Source organism: Microtus oregoni, unplaced genomic scaffold (genome assembly GCF_018167655.1).
Source record: "Microtus oregoni isolate MIOR12 unplaced genomic scaffold, Mior012 000085F_ref0000168, whole genome shotgun sequence".
Lineage (NCBI taxonomy): Eukaryota > Metazoa > Chordata > Mammalia > Rodentia > Cricetidae > Microtus > Microtus oregoni.
In genome coordinates, this window is record NW_024544551.1 from 1,211,783 (window position 1) to 1,228,202 (window position 16,420).

The 16,420-nt window shown below is 36.7% G+C and overlaps 1 protein-coding gene across 4 annotated transcripts in view; it reads left to right on the top strand.

Annotated features, from left to right (window-relative positions):
* Positions 1 to 16,420, top strand: part of LOC121441937 (dmX-like protein 1) — a 143,667-nt gene that overhangs the window by 8,458 nt on the left and 118,789 nt on the right. For all 4 annotated transcript variants that reach the window (XM_041643338.1, XM_041643339.1, XM_041643340.1 and 1 more), the window contains exons 2-7: positions 1,951 to 2,076; positions 5,169 to 5,240; positions 8,625 to 8,703; positions 10,422 to 10,554; positions 14,394 to 14,460; positions 14,976 to 15,154. In XM_041643338.1, the coding sequence (XP_041499272.1) occupies positions 1,951 to 2,076; positions 5,169 to 5,240; positions 8,625 to 8,703; positions 10,422 to 10,554; positions 14,394 to 14,460; positions 14,976 to 15,154 (656 nt within the window). The remainder of the gene's footprint in view (positions 1 to 1,950; positions 2,077 to 5,168; positions 5,241 to 8,624; positions 8,704 to 10,421; positions 10,555 to 14,393; positions 14,461 to 14,975; positions 15,155 to 16,420) is intronic.

Below are 16,420 nucleotides of genomic sequence, written 5' to 3' on the forward strand. Positions count from 1 at the left end.
GGTATCTCTATATGATCACTGTGTAGATCAGACTGGCCTCAAACTCACAGAGATTCACCTGCCTCTGCCTGCCAAGTGCTAGGATTAAAGGCATGCATCACCACCACACAGTGATTTTATTATTATTATTATTATTATTATTATTATTATTATACCATAGCCTAGTTCTTTCTTTCTTTCTGGGGCCCATGGTGTCCTTTGTCATTGCATCCTAAGCAGCTAGAGAGGTAGAGAGTAGTAAATATTCTGAGAACAAATGGGACAGAGAGCATGGGATGGAATCAACTGCTCTAAAGACAAAGCACATTATAGGCCGCACCACACCTGGGCAACTGGTCCTAAGAAATCTAAGAAAGCATTCAGATTAGTCTATTTTTGGATTATATAGTGTTAAATAATGTTTGATTTTAAATTTTGTGTTTGGGCTGCTAACTTGAGTTTCACCAGAAATAATTCAATGAATTTGGTCCATTTTTAGGACGGAACATCCATCCATTTCTGAAATTTCTCTAAGCATGCTTCTGCCATTTTATAATATGTATTTTATGCAAAATGGTGTTCTCAAAATACAGGCTTATAAAATTAAGGGATCAGTAAACTGAAAATATTAGACAGCACGCTACATTTTTTTCATAAAATATTCAGCCAATATTTTTTAATAATAAAAAAGCATATTTATCTCACTAATATACAAATTTGTTCTTACCTTTTATAAATGTTAAAATTTTTTGTATGCCAAATAATTGTTTTAAAATACTTATCATTAGTTTTTTTTTTTTTTTAATTTGGGTTTTTCAAGACAGGGTTTCTCTGCAGCTTTGGAGACTGTCCTGGAACTCTGTAGACCAGGCTGTCTTTGAACTCACAGAGATCCACCTGTCTCTACCTCCCAAGTGCTGGGATTAAAGGCATGCGCCACCACTGCCCGGCAAAAGTTTGATTTTTTTTTACCTGTTTTACATATCTATACCTTGGGCCATGCAATAATTTCTCAGTTGGACAAAGTTTTAAGAAACCCTGAGGTAGACAAAGACCAGGCAAATAAAACTCAGATAAGATACTTTGATATGAAATAGGAATAGAAGGAAGGCAGTGTAAGGACCACCTCGTGAGGGAAGGAATCAGGCAAAAGTGCCTGAAATGGACTGTCCTGGTAAGGAGTTGGGGTTTTTATTGCAAGTGTAGTGGGAAACTTTAAAATTTAGGTAGGAATTATAACTTGATGCAGTAAACATCTTTAGGAGTCAGCTGTTTGGTTTGAGAACAGACAAAGATATAAGCAGTTGGATTGTTAACAGTAGGGCAGGAGACAGATGATGAAGTTACAAACAGGGATGATAGCATTCAGTGAACATAGAAGAAATGCATGTGGTTGGTTTCAGATGGGCATAGTGATATTTTATTTATGTTTTATAAATAAAACTTGCCTGTAGACCAGAAGGTGAAACCAAGCCATTAGAGGGCAGGCAGTGGTGTCATACACCTTTAATCCCAGGATTTGGGAGACAGAGGCAGGAGGACCTCTGTGAGTTCAAGGTCACCCTGGGCTGTGCTACAGCCTTGCGGAAACATTCTGGTGGAGGTGGCTGCTCACACCTTTAATCCCAGTATTAGGGAGTCACATGCCTTTAATCCCAGCACTAGAGAGGACTATAAAGCAGGATGAGACAGGAAGTCACACTCTTTCAGTCTGAGGAAGAGCTCTTTAGTGGCTTGGCTACTTTGCTTTACTGATCTTCAGGTTGAACCCCAATATCTGTCTCTGGGTTTTTATTATTCGTGCTGCAGTTGGGACTGATTTGTGGTGGATTTGCATATAAGAAGGAAAGAAAATAGTTCCATGAAGGCTGTCTCGGAGGCAGTTAAAATTTTTGTGTTTTAAACAATATTTAATGCAAGTTTTCTACATATTTTCTTGAAATGTCTATCATTTTTATTTTAATTTTTTAGGCCTATGCATCTGGATGTGATATTGTAATACTGGGAAGTAATTTTGAAAGATTACAGATCATCCCAGGCGCTAAACATGGAAATATTCAAGTGGGATGTGTGGACTGTTCAATGCAGCAAGGCAAGGTTTGTAATCTTGTGGTAACTTGCAGATTCATTTTGAGTATAGTTTTTGTCAGAATAATTTCTGAAATATATATTTCCTATTCAATTAAGACCTTCTTTCCAAGAACAAAGCTATACATTTCTTTGGCTCTCTAAGATGCATTTTGGAAAATGTCAGAAATTCTGATAATAATCTTTTGTTGTTTTAAAATACTTTATGTGTTTTCCTGAGTATATTTATGTGAACTATGTGTGTGTGCAGGTTATCAGTTGATGCCAGAAGAGTATTTACCTGGACCTGGATTTGACAGTTGATTGTGAGCTGCCTGACATGGGTTCTGGGAGCAGTACTTACTTAGGTCCTTTGCAAGAGTAGCAAGTACTTTTAATCAGTGAGCCATCTCTTCAGCCCCTTCTTGATTTTTGAGACAAGGTCACATTGTAAGCTCACTTGTCCTGGAACTCACTATGCAACCGGCTGGCCTTGAACTCAAAGCAATCCTACCTACTATCTGTTTCTTGAATGTTGAAACTACAGACAGGAATTATTATACCCAGTTAGGAATCTGTTTTTGTATAATTTTAAGATGTAGCACAGTCTTCTCTACTAATTGAAACAAATGTAATTTTTACGTCTAAACATGTCTAAAGCTTAGTTTTTCAGCATTAGAAAAAAAAAATCAAGGCTGGGTGGTAGTGACACATGTCTTTAATCCCAGTACCTGGGACATAGAGGCAGGTGGATCTGATCTCTCAGTTCAAAGCCAACCTGAACTCTCTACAGAGTTAGTTCCAGGACAGCTAGAGATACACAGAGAAACCCTGCCTTGGAAAACAAACAGAAGAGAAAAAAAAAAAACAATATAAATTAAAAGCCTCCTAAGAGGTTAACTTTCTTTAAAAAAAAAAAGGAATAGCATTATTTTCAAAAGGCAAATTTGGTAGACATTCTTTTTTAAACAGTATTCTAGTAACTTCTGGCAAACATCGAAAGAATACATATACTAAAATCTGAAATGTTTTGTTCATTTTTAGGTCTAAGAAAAGACTTACAGAGGCAGGAGATATGGCTCAGAGGTTAAGAGCAAGGCTGCTCTTCCAGAGGTCCTTGAGTTCAATTCCTAGCAACTACATGGTGGCTCATAGCATGAGATCTGATACTCTCTTCTGGTGTGTAGGTGTAAATGCAGGCAGAACACAGTATATATAATAAATAAATGAAAAAAGAAAAGACTTCTAGGACTTCTATTGTATATGAAAAGTAAAAATAGTAAATTGAAATTAAAATAATTGCAGCAAATACAAAAGAAACAACATGTAGTTCTTGTTGATCATTTTAACTATAGTTTTGTAAAGTGTTCTGCTAGGAGTCATACCAGGCAACATATATACCTTGAAATAGCACCAACTAAGTATAGAAGATTAGGCCTATCTGTCTGTCTGTCTATCTTTTTTTTTTTAATTGCTTTAGCTAGCTTGGAACTTGCTATATAGACTGTGCAGGCCTTGAGCTCACAAATCTCTCTGCCTCTACCCCCTTAGGGATTAAAGGCATGCACCATCATGTTAGGTACCTAATGATACTTTTGATTAAAGGAGTTTTTATTTCAGTCTTTATCTGTTTGTTGTACTGCAATTTTTTTGTCACTTTATAGCCCTTCTTTTCAATATAGTTACAAATGCCTCTTGTTTAGTTCTTAACAGTGCTACAAACATGCTGCTCTTTAATTTAGAATTCTAAAATTCAGTGAGGTGCTTTTTGTTGTTGGTGGTGTTTATTTTGTATTTTTTCCCTTTCATGCTTTCAGTGTTTGCTCTCCTAACTTTGTAGTTCTGTAATCCCATTACTATTAAAAACTTTTTAAAATACCATTTAGATTCATAAAGCTATTAATGTTGGAAATTTGATAGCTTTCATAGCTTCCAGCAAGAATGTCTTTTTTTTTTTTAATGAAGATTCTCCAAGTTATGTGATTATCTAGGTTAGGATGAAGTCATTTGGTTTTATGATCAAACTAATAAAAGGTAAGTTTCCTTATTAACAGTTAGCAAAGCCTTCCTTAAAGTGTCAAGAAGTTAGGCAGGATGGCTCATACCTATAGTCCCAGCTACTCTGAAGCCTAAGCAGAAGAATTTCTTGAGTATTTGTGTATTTTTTTTATCTGTTTGGTTTAATTTTTGTTTTGTGTTTGAGATAGGGTCTCAACTGTGTATTCAAGGCTGAACTGTAAACTGTAATCAATCCTTTTACCTCAGCCTTTCCAAATTCTGGGATTACAGGTTTCTGCCACTGTTAATTAGCTGATTTCTGAGATTTTGATGGTGGTCACTCAAGCTATTTTGGTTGCTTTTTTAAAGATTAAATTCATGAAAGAATTATGCTTGTTGCATGGTTCCAGGGTACATGAGCAGAGCCCTGGCTTCAAATCATGTATTTCTGCCAAAAAATGAAGAAATTTAAAAAAAAACATAAAATGTTAAAAAAAGTTTAGGGAATTGATGAAGAATAGATATTATGTTTCTTTTAGATTTATTTATTTTTATGTTCATTGGTATATTGTCTGCATGTATGTCTGTGTAAAAGTGTTGTCAAATCCTCTGGAGCTGGAGTTACAGACAATTGTGAGCTGCCATGTGCGTGCTGGGAATTGAACCTGGGTCCTTTGGAAGAGCAGCCAGTGCTCTTAACCCCAGAGCCACCTCTCCAGCCCTTAAGTTTAATTTTTTTTTAAGTTAAATTATTTGTTGGGAGAACTATGAACTCCAATGATAGATAAGCTTAAAAAACTCATTTTAAAATCAGGTCAGATTTCATGTTTAGCAACTATTTTGTTGCTAAGATTCTTGTTGAAAGATGTTTTATGAATGTTCACTTCTCAACATAGGACTGTTAGAAAAATAGTGTTATATGTATTGTAAATACAGATAGAGAAATCTCTGAAAATATGTACAGAAGGTAGCCATGCTGGGATTCTAATCCCGTATATTCTCAAGTACTGTTGGATGAAATCATGTATTTGTATATTTAAAAATGTAGCCATAATAGTTATTTCATTTACTCTTTTGTTCCATAAGTATGTTAATCTATTTATAATTTTCTTTCTTTTTAAAAGATTGCAGCATCCTATGGAAATGTCATCTCTGTTTTTGAACCAGTCAGTCTTCCAAAAAAAGGGAAAAATTTGGTTAGTAGTTATTTTTCTTTTTTGAATTGAAATATGTTTAGTATAAAAAAGAGGGACTCAGCAAACTAGTATAAGTTGTTGACTATAATTGAATATAAATGTTTAAGTTCAATGTTCATACTAAAATATAATTAAATTTTTTATTGGAATTGAATTATACTAAATTGTGCCAATCAGATATCTTAAAGTGCTTTGTTTTCCTTCTGACATTTTTATTTCATAATAGGCAAAGAACTGATAACTTTAAGTTTAGAAGTTACTTTATTGCTACTATGAGATACCGTTGTTTAGCCGTAAGTGGCACTTTATTCTTGGTTTATAGAGCATGCTTAAACAGTTTTCTGCCTTTTCGTGTGTATTGTTCTTACGATTACATGATTTGCTTTTAGTATTAAGTCATTTCTAGGACTTTGTTTTTTGCTTTTATTATATCATGTAATATAGTTGCTATCAGATCAATAGATGTTCTTTATAAGGAAAATATATAAGAAATTAGTTTCTTAATTAATAGTTGATAAATATAACAACTAGACCACATTCTTTTGCATGTCTGTGTAGTCACCATAAATTTTAAACCAGTGATTCCTAACCACAGGAAAGCATCAGCATAGTGAAGTGAGACAGGGTTAGAAGTTGTAGGATTGCTTTCTATTTCTGTTGCTTTTGCCTATAACCTTCTCTGCTCAACTCAGAAATTAATTGGCATTTATTCATTCTTGATAGGATGATATATTAAAGTTCAGAAATATAACGAATTAAATAGTGTTTTAATGATAGGAATACTCTTATATAGCTTCTGATGATTTGGGAGTCATTTTTACATGAATCAGGAGTATCTTACAAATTACCCCCCCCCCACCTCTCACTCCTTTCCCCTCTTTTTGATACAGAATCTTGCCCTGTACCCCAAGACAAGTCTGGAATTCACCATTAGTTCAGGTTAGCCTTGAACTCTTAATTGTCCTGCCACAGCCTCCCAAGTGCTGGTTTTACAGGCATGTGCCACTATGCTGGGCACTCACCAGCATTCATTTTCAAGAACAGTTTCCAAAATTCTGATTTTTGTTAGTGTCTTTAGGTTATCTAGTTAACCCAGTATTAGAGGGCCTTACCTCTGTATTAAGTGACTGGCAGGTGTTTTGGCAGAGACACATCTTTACAGTGTACACAAATGTTCCACACAAGGAACACAGTTTTTCTAACTCAACAACTATCTGCTGAATGAAGAAAATAGTTTGGAAATTAGTTTTGTTAAAATGCCTTTTTTGTAATAATAGATTATTATAATATATATAATTATATGATATAATTGTGTTTTTTCTTTTTAAAATGAATATTATTCTTGTAAATATAATAGTGTACAATACTCAGTAAGATCAGACTAATTGTTACACAGTATTTCCCCTTGAAGGGGAAAACTGGAAAAGACAGAGTTGGACAAAATCTGTAATACTGAAATCTAGTTTCAAGCACTCCTTAGATCCTTATACAAAAGATATTTTCGTTTTTCTTATGCATTCTGGAATATTTTTTTTTTTTTTGAAATGGTGGTTCTTTATGAGAGGTATACTTTTGGATTACTGTTGGTGCTGGGGACGTACCTCAACAATGAGTGCTTGCCTAGTAGTGTATACAAAGCTGTAAGCTCGGGGGCTGGAGAGATGGCTCAGTGGTTAAGAGCATTGCCTCGTCTTCCAAAGGTCCTGAGTTCAATTCCCAGCAACCACATGGTGGCTCACAACCATCTGTAATGAGATCTGGTGCCATCTTCTGGCCTGTAGGCATACATGCAGACAGAATATTGTATACATAATAAATAAATAAATAAACAAACAAATAAATATTTTTAAAAAGCTGTAAGCTCAATCCTAAGCACTGCAAATAGCAGTAATAAAATTATTAATATTCTTAATGAATTACTAGTGAGTTCTTTTTTGTTTGTTTGTTTTGTTTTTCGAGACAGAGTTTCTCTGTATCATTGGAGCCTGTCCTGGAACTCACTCTGTAGACCAGATTGGCCTCGAACTCAAAGAGATCCGCTTGCCTCTGCCTCCTGAGCGCTGGGATTAAAGGCATGAGCCATCACTGTCTGGCTATTAGTAAGTTCTTATGTTCAGCTCGTAGCTTAGCACTGTCCAAAACTGTGCGTATATACCATTGATCCATCTGTGTGTCTAGTTCTATTGAGGACTGATGTTCATTGTGCTTGAGAGCTATTCTGGCATTCCTAAAAGGGTATTCTGTAGTCCACGTCTGGTATCAAAATCACCTTAGGTATTGGTTTAAAGTCCATATTCTTGTGCTTCAAAGTGCACTTTTTGAACTTGAATTTTTGGGTATATATTTGGAAACTTGAAATTTTAATAAATATCTTAGAGTATTCTTTGTTGTGTGGAAGTCTGAGAACCATTGCAGTAAGATAGTTATTTATGGGCTAACTTAATAGGTCACAGTTTGAACTTAAAATGAACTACAATAGAAATTGTTGGGTTATATACTAGTACTAAGGGTACCCATGGTTTTCATTTGTATATGTAGTAGTGCCACATGTATTTTTTTAAAATTTATTTCATGTGCATTGGTGTGAAGGTGTCAGCTCCCCCAGAAACTGGAGGATAGGCAATTGTGAGTTGCCTTGTGGGTGCTGGGAATTGAACTCAGTCTCTCTGGAAAAGTAGCCACTGCTCTTAATCATTGAGCCACCTCTCCAGCTTTATTTTTTTTTTAACTGTTTGTAGATTCAAATAAAAGATGTTTGAAAGAATGAGAAAGTCTTACATTAGGGAAGTAGTGCATTTCAGATGGAGATGAAATATTAAGAGAATATTTAAATTATTTGACCCATGGACACACATTTTAAATTTCCCTTCAAGCTTTAGTGTAATAAAATACACATATTGTAAACAACGTTTGACATGAGGATAGATAAGCTATATGCTTTTTGGTTATTTATATGCAGGATTGACTTTCCGATCCCAGCAATGGATAGTCTGTTAATAGTCTTTTTTTTTTTAAGAGTCCTCTTTATCATCTAATTCAATGATTCTCAGCCTTCCTAATGCTGCGACCCTTTAACACAGTTTCTCATGTTGTGCTGACCCCCAACCATAACATTATTTTCATTACCACTTAACTAGTTTTGCTGCTATTATGAATCATAATGTAAATATCTGATATGTAGGATATCTGATATATGCCCCCCAAAGGGGTCTTAACCTACAGATTGAGAATCACTGATGTAATTCCTTTTCTCTTGACTGAATTATTTTGTTCTCAAAAAAAAAAAAATTACTGCATTGATATGAGCACAGCAAATGAGAACATGTTTTTTTGATATAAAAGATGCTAATCACAATTAACTAACTGACTTTTTTCTCATTTTAGGAACTTTATAGTCAGTGGCAGAAAAGTGGACAATTTTTTTTGGACTCAATAGCACATAATATAACTTGGGATCCCACAGGTAAGGAATTTAAGAAGATTAGTTGGAACAAATATCACTGAACTAGTTTGTTTTTATTATTATTATTATGTGTTTCATCTGTCAGACTGTGGTGAATGCAAAAGTAAATAAAGCAAATTGTGCCCTTTTGCTTCAAGCAACAATCATTTTCCTACTTTTGTTCTGTGGGTTGGAATTGCTACAGAGTTTTGTGGGAATGCCTTGTCTCTAATCCGGGGATTACCTGAAGTACCTTGAAATGTGAATCTAATTAAAATCACATATTGATTGGGCTGGAAGATCAGAGAACTGGGAGCAGCCCCAGTTGCTTCTTTCCTCCCTTGTCTTGCAGTTCAAAAAGGTACTATCTACACCCCACCTTATCACTTCCTGTCTCCACCTCCCGAGTGCTGGGATTAAAGGTGTGTGCCATAAGTGCTGAAATTAAAGGCGTGTGCCAGCAAGGCTCAGCTTTCATGGTTAACTAATGACTAGCTCTGCCCTCTGATTTCCAGGCAAGCTTTATTTGTCAGAACACAAGCAAATACCACAAAACAGTACCTTACTTGTAAAGGATTCAAAAAAGTCTTTGTTCACATATGTGGCCCTTTGGCGAGTTCCCTTGTTTTCCATGTCACCTCTCTCTCTCATGTGGCCTTTTCAGCGGAGTAGTATTTTTACATGGTGATTAAATTTTCAAATTGAAAGTTTAAACTACAAGTACTCTTAAAGCCTCCCTTATCTAGGGGATTTTCCTGTTTCATTCTCTGTTCAAAACAAGGTAGAAGTGTAGGTAGTCAAGAAATAAGAGAAACAGATTCCATTCTTGTTGAAAGGTGTGGAAAAGGCATATTGCATGGGGGCCTAGCTATAGACTTTGTAAAATCATAGCTAATTTTTATAATTCTAGAAAGCTCTGAATTTACAGATAAGAAAATTGAAATTCAGAGACTGCCCAAGTAGATCCATTTTGGACGGCTAATTGAATGATGCCGACAGGTGGATTTGTGAATTTCTTACCTGAGTTTGTGCTTTTGCTGGGCTTTTTCTTTTCTTTGTTTCCTTTTTTTCCCACCTCCCTCCTTCCTCTCATTGCATTTTGTTAGGATTTCTTATAGGATCCTGAGTGAGGGATCATTTCCAAGAGTATGGCCTCCCTACCAATTGCTGTAACACACAGTAAAATTTCTTTTCTCTCTCTGAACTGATAGCCTGTAGATAACCAGGGAGGAGTGGGTGCTCATTGGTCCTCCCCCCAGTTATCATTGTCTGTTAATAATCCTCAAGGAAAGGACAGGATTCATGGGATCATTTCCTTCCAGAGCAGGATATTAACAGGTCTGGTCTTTTAAAAAAATATTATTCTTTTGTTTTTATACACACACACACACACACACACACACACACACGTATATATGTATATATATATATATTAAGATTACATTATGTGTATACATGCATGGGCGTGTATATGCTGTGGTTCATATATCGGGTCAGCGGAAAATTTGCAGGAGTTGGTTCTATCCTTCCATCATGAGAGTTCTGGGACTAGAACTCAAGTCATCAGACTTACAAGTAAATGCTTTTACCCAGTGAACCTTCTAACCAACCGGAAATAGTTGTTTTTAGAAACTGTGTTACATGTTCTAGTATTATAAGATTCTTGAGTCTGTATCTTAACTCAGTGTTAACTACCTACAATAATAAATGGTGAATAATACATCTGTATATTTCTTTAGGTAATCGTCTTTTAACTGGTTCCAGCTGTCTGCAGCTCTGGTGTAATACTAACTCAAGAAAGCAAACTGAAGATGAAAATCCAGATCGAACAGGTCTTAACTTTGGAGACTGGGTGTGCATTTGGCATTGCAAGTAAGCATTTGACTAGATAGTTTAATTGGTAAACCTGTCCTGCCATTTTTTATTTTATAAGTTGTTTCTATATGATTTTTTAATTTACTCACTGTGCGAACAGACAATAGAATCTAGAGTTAGACTAAATTGTACTTAGGTTGGCAGTGAGATGGCTCACTGTGTAGTTGCTTGCTATAAAGCCCAACAACCTCAGTTCAGAACCCATGTGGTAGAAGGAAAGGACTGATTCCATTCCAAGTTGTCTTTTAACCTCCACACAATTGTCATTTATATTATGTTGCTGTTGGACAATTAAAAATGGTGCATGGAAATACATTTTCTAAATACATCAAAGCTAGAAATTGAAAGAGAAGGAAAAATTAATAGATTTGACTATACAAATAAAACATTTCTTTTAGGAAATAAAAGTTGGAGTGGAAATAGGTGCAGTTGCGGTTAATGCGTTCTTTTAAAAATAAGATTGGTTGGAAAAGAGCGGATCATATATTAACAGAGTGAGTTATGAAGATGTGAAGAGTTGCAGTATGTGTAACTAACACACATTTTAAAAAATCAAGATTAAGAGCTCTCTCAGCTGTTCCTGCCACCATGCCTTTGTTCCTCCATCATGAACTCTAACCTTCTGAAACTAAAAGCAAACCCAATTAAACACTTTCTTCTATAACTGTCTTGGTCATGGTGTTTGTCACAGAAACAGGAAAGTAATGGCCAGTAGCAATGCCAAAGTACCAGCCTGAGCAATATAGCAAGACATTCCCTCCTATTAGAGATCCATGGCTCTGAAAGTTAGATATCCAGATTAAAAACAGAAATTATTCTTACCTGTAAAGGGAAATTGCTGTTACTTTGATGTTAGATGTTCAAAGGTTTTTCATTTTTTATTTTTCCATTCAAAAATTTCCACTTCCTCTCCTCCTATTTTCCTCCTGCCCCCCCACTCACCCTCCTTCCTCCTCCCTCCAGTCTTAAGAGAGAGGGTAGGGTACCCTGTCCTGTAGGAAGTCCAAGGCCCTTCCCCCTCCATCCAGGCCTAGGAAGGTGAGCATCCAAACAGACTAGAGTCCCAGAAAGCCAGTACATACAGTAGAAACAAGTCCCAGTGCCATTATCAATGGCTTCTCAGCCTCCATTGTCAGCCACATTCAGAGAGTCTGGTCTGATCACATACTTGTTCAGTCCCAGTCCAGCTGGATTTGGTGAGTTCCCATTAGATCAGGCACACTGTCTCAGTGGGTGGACCAACCTCTCATGGTCTTGACTTCCTTTCTCAACTTCTCCCTGCTTCTGCTCTTCAACTGGACCTTGGGAGCTCAGTCCAGTGCTCTGATGTGGGTCTCTGTCTCTATCTCCATCCATCGCCGGATAAAGTTTCTATGGTGATATTCGAGATATTCATCAGTGTGAGTATGGGATAAGGCCAGTTCAGGCACCCTCTCCTCTGCTGCCCAGGGGCCTAGCTGGGGACATCCCCATGGACACCTGGGATCCCCTCTAGAGCCAAGTCTCTTGCCAACCCTAAAATGACTCCCTTAATTAAGATATCTTCTTCCCTGCTCCTAAATCCACCCTTCCTCCATTTCAACCCTCCCACTCCCCCAAGCTCTCCCCAATCCTTGCCTTCTCTCTCACCCTTTTCCCTTCCCCCCCCACCTCCACCCCCATGTTCCCAACTTTTACCCGGCAATCTTGTCTGCTTCCAATTTCCAGGAGGATCTATATATGTTTTTCTTTGGGTTCACCTTATTATTTGGCTTCTCTAGGCTTGTGAACTATAGGCTCAATGTCCTTTGTTTATGGCTAGAGTCCACTAATGAGTGAGTACATACCATATTCGTATTTTAGGGTCTGGATTATCTCACTCAGGATAGTGTTTTCTATTTCTATCCATTTGCATGCAAAATTCAAGATGTCATTGTTTTTTTTTTTTTTTTACCTCTGAGTAGTACTCTAATGTGTATATGTTCCACACTTTCTTTATCCATTCTTCCATTGAGGGGGATCTAGGTTGTTTCCAGGTTCTGGCTATTACAAATAATGCTGCTATGAACATAGTTGAACAAATGCTTTTATAGTATGATTGGGCATCTCTTGGGTATATTCCCAAGAGTGGTATTGCTAGATCCGATGTACAAAGTTTTTAACAATTATTACTTTATGATTCTTTGGAAATAGTTGTTTTTTATTTGTTTTTTAAAACTTATTCTTCTCATCTACATTATATCATGACCTTGGTTTTGCTTCCCTCCACTCCTCCCAGTCCCTTCTTAATCTCCCCTCTCCCTCAGACTCAGATCAACTTTTCTCTTTCCCTTAAAAAAAAAAAAAAAAGGGAAAAAAAAAGCAGGCCTCCTAGGGATATCTACAAGATACAATAAGACTGGGCACAAGCCCTCATATGATGGTTGGACGTGGCTACCCAGTAGGACAAAAAGGGTCTCAAATGCAGGCAGGACAATCAAAATTTCCCCTCTCCCATTGATTGGAGTCCCACACGAACGAACCCCAAGCTACACAACTGTAAGGTATATTCAGAGAACCTAGCTTAGACCCATATAGGGTCTGTGATTGTTGCTTCAGTTTCTGTGAGTCTCTAGGAGCCTTGCTTAGTTGATGCTGTGGGCCATATTCCCATGGTGTCCCTTATCCTCTTTGGCGCCTGCTTCTTCTCCCTCTTCTTGTGGGGGGGAGGGAAGGGGTGCAGGGGGTTCCCCTGGCTCCTCTTAGTGTTTGACAGTGTGTCCCTGTATCTGCTCCCATTGGTTGCTGGATGACACTCCCCTGATGACAATTGGCTAGACACTGATTTAATAACAGAATATTATTAGGAATCATTGCATTGATTTTTTTCTTTTCTTTCTTTCTTTTTTTTTTTTTTTTTTGGCTATACATGTCTAGTTCTATCCTGTGTCTCTGGACTCTTCTGCCTCTGGTTCGTGGCCATCCAGGCAGTGTTGGACATGGGCTCCCTCTCATGGCATAGGTCTGAAGTTGGACCAGTCATAGGTTGGCCACTGACACAACTTCTGTGCCACCATTGCCCCAACCCATCTTGCAGGATGAACACATAGTTGATTGAAGGTTTTGTGATTGAGTTGATATCACCTTCCTCATGCTAGGAGGACCTGGTTATAGAAGAGATCCAGTTTGGATTCTATATCCCCCATTATTAGGAGACTTAACTAGGATCACTCCTCCTAGATTCCAGGGAGTTTACACAGCTCTAGGTTTGGTTTTTGAGACGTCATTGACATACACCCATGGCTTGCCTGAAGTAGTCATGGTGTAGGCCAAGTTGGCCTCAAACTTGCAATATTCTTAATTTTACCTTCTGAACACTGCAATTACCTGCATTTACATGACTTAGAAATATGTGTGTGTGTGTGTGTTTAAAGTTTCTCTCAGTACTTTTTTTTTTTTTTTTTTGGAATATACTTAAAAGTTAGGGGCCTGGAGAAGGTCCATGGTGAAGCATGTACTTAGCATATGCAGACCCTTGAGTTCAATCCCTAACAAACAAAACAAAATGAAAACGAAAAAACCAAATTGAATAAATAAAAAGTTTCTCAACAACAACAGCACCAAAGAACTTGAGTCAGACATGGTACTCTGTAGTTCTAGCTATGTGTTGTAGAGGCAGGAGGACTACTTAACCTGGTGTTAAGACCTAACATGAACCACTTTGCAAAACATTATCTTATAAGTAGAAAAAAGTGAGTGTGAAATTATTACCAAAAAAATCTGTAAGAATATGAAACTGCTGGTGTTGAATTTGAAGAGTGCTAATTATTTTGAACCTAGTTTCCTTGCCGATTATCCCTTCTCTGTTTAATTTACAGAACTGCTTCCCAAGTTCATTTAATGAAATTTTCACCAGATGGAGAGTTTTTTGCCACTGCTGGAAAGGTAAATTTTGAAAATACTGTTGCCAAATTGTGTGTCTGTACTACATTATATTTTAAGATTATGTGTACACCTACCCTTGTGTGTACATGTATCTGTGGTACTTGTGCAGGCATGTGCACACAGAGTAAAGGGTCAGTAGTATCTTTCCTGATCTGTGTTCACCTTATTATTTACTGAACCTGAATCTCATTGTGGGCTAAATTGACTGGTCAGAACCCTCCATGGTCTTCTGTCCCTGCCTTCCCAACTGGGATTACAGGCAAGCACTGTGGCACCTGACGTTTTTTATACGGGTTCAAACTCAGATCCTCTTGCTTATGGGGCACACTCTAGCTATTGAGCTGTCTCCAGCCTCTTCTACTTTATTTTTGAACTTACAAACATTAACTGACTTTTTCTTTTTAGTATTACACCCTTACTTGATTTTTGGCTTAAGGGTAAAGAAGCCCTTAATTTCATTTTTCCTGAAAAGTATACAAGGTTATGTGGTCTTTGGATCTTTTTGTTCTCCTTAGGATGACTGTCTTCTAAAGGTATGGTATAATGTAGAAAACTGGCGGCCAGCTGTTACCTCTCCAGATAAAAATTCAGAAAAACAATCCCAAGGAGAAATTGACTTTTCTTTTGTGTATCTGGCCCATCCACGAGCTGTAAATGGATTTTCCTGGCGTAAAACAAGCAAATATATGCCAAGGTCAGTTGATTGGTTGTAATGTCACTGTGTGTTACAAGAACATAACCAATTTGACTGATTTTCTTACTTGGAGCCTTTGAAGATCAGGGTTATAGTCGATTGTTCCTGGCTACATAGGTCTGGTCAAGTATGGTTCATGGTTACTATAGGGATCTCAAAGGGAATTTAAGACCAAGATAATTTATTTCCATATCAGATGTCTTTGTCACAGAGTTCTACATGTTTTTATTTTCTTTATATTTTCTATCCTATTGTATTTCCTTTTACAGATTGATGTTTGTGTGGACTTCTTTTGACAGTTATTATCTTCATTTTGTATTTTCTGTTGTATATTCTGACATTCTTTGTTAAAGCAAGCAAACAAATTATCCTTTATTGAAAAGACAACTTTGAGAAAAATAGAGGTAATTCTTTATATTATCATGCCCTGAGTTAGATATTTTTCTAACCCATACAAGCTCAGAAATGTGTGCCTGTTAGTACATTTCTTTTCTGTGGTCCTTGAAAAACTTAGTTTCACATAGAATGTTTATGGTAAGTTACATAGATCTAGTAAGTACATCTAGAAATCCATCTTGTACTGCATGGCAGTGCTAGTTTGGTTATCCTACTCTTAGCCTTTGTAGTGCTGTTGAGTTTTAACATCTGAGATATCAAGTCGAATTGTAATGTTGTACCTAAGTCATTTCTTGAGTTTATTTTGTTCTTTTGGACCAACAGGATATAGAGGAATTCTAGGAAAAGTAGTAATTCTGTTCTTAATTTGTAGAGTTTTCAAGCTAAGAGAATGGTCTAAGTAATCAGTTTTGTCAGCTGAAAAAAACCTCGCCTCAGATTCACTTATGTTCCTAGTACTCTGTTGCCTACATACATAAAGATGTGTTTTGAATAAAATGATCTAATTGTGTATGTTAACTCTTATTTTGAAAGTTGTGAGTGACTCCAGCTTGGTCATCACAAATTTGGCTTTTAAACCTATCTGAAGAGTACTGTTTTACAGTAACTAACTTATTCTGATACATAATAAATGGAAATTATCATCTGTTGATGCTACAACCATGAAAATACTAAACAGGCTTATGAATCACTGAATTTTCTAAGGACTAACTGAGCTTACTTAAGTTTTGACAGAGTCATCACAGTGAAGGCTGAAGCAGACTTTTAGGGGCACCTGCAAATAACAATGAAGCATTTTTAGTTACTCTCCCATCTCTGACTGTGGATCATTTTATTATGTTATAGTCTCTCTTTTTCTCTTTTTAATGT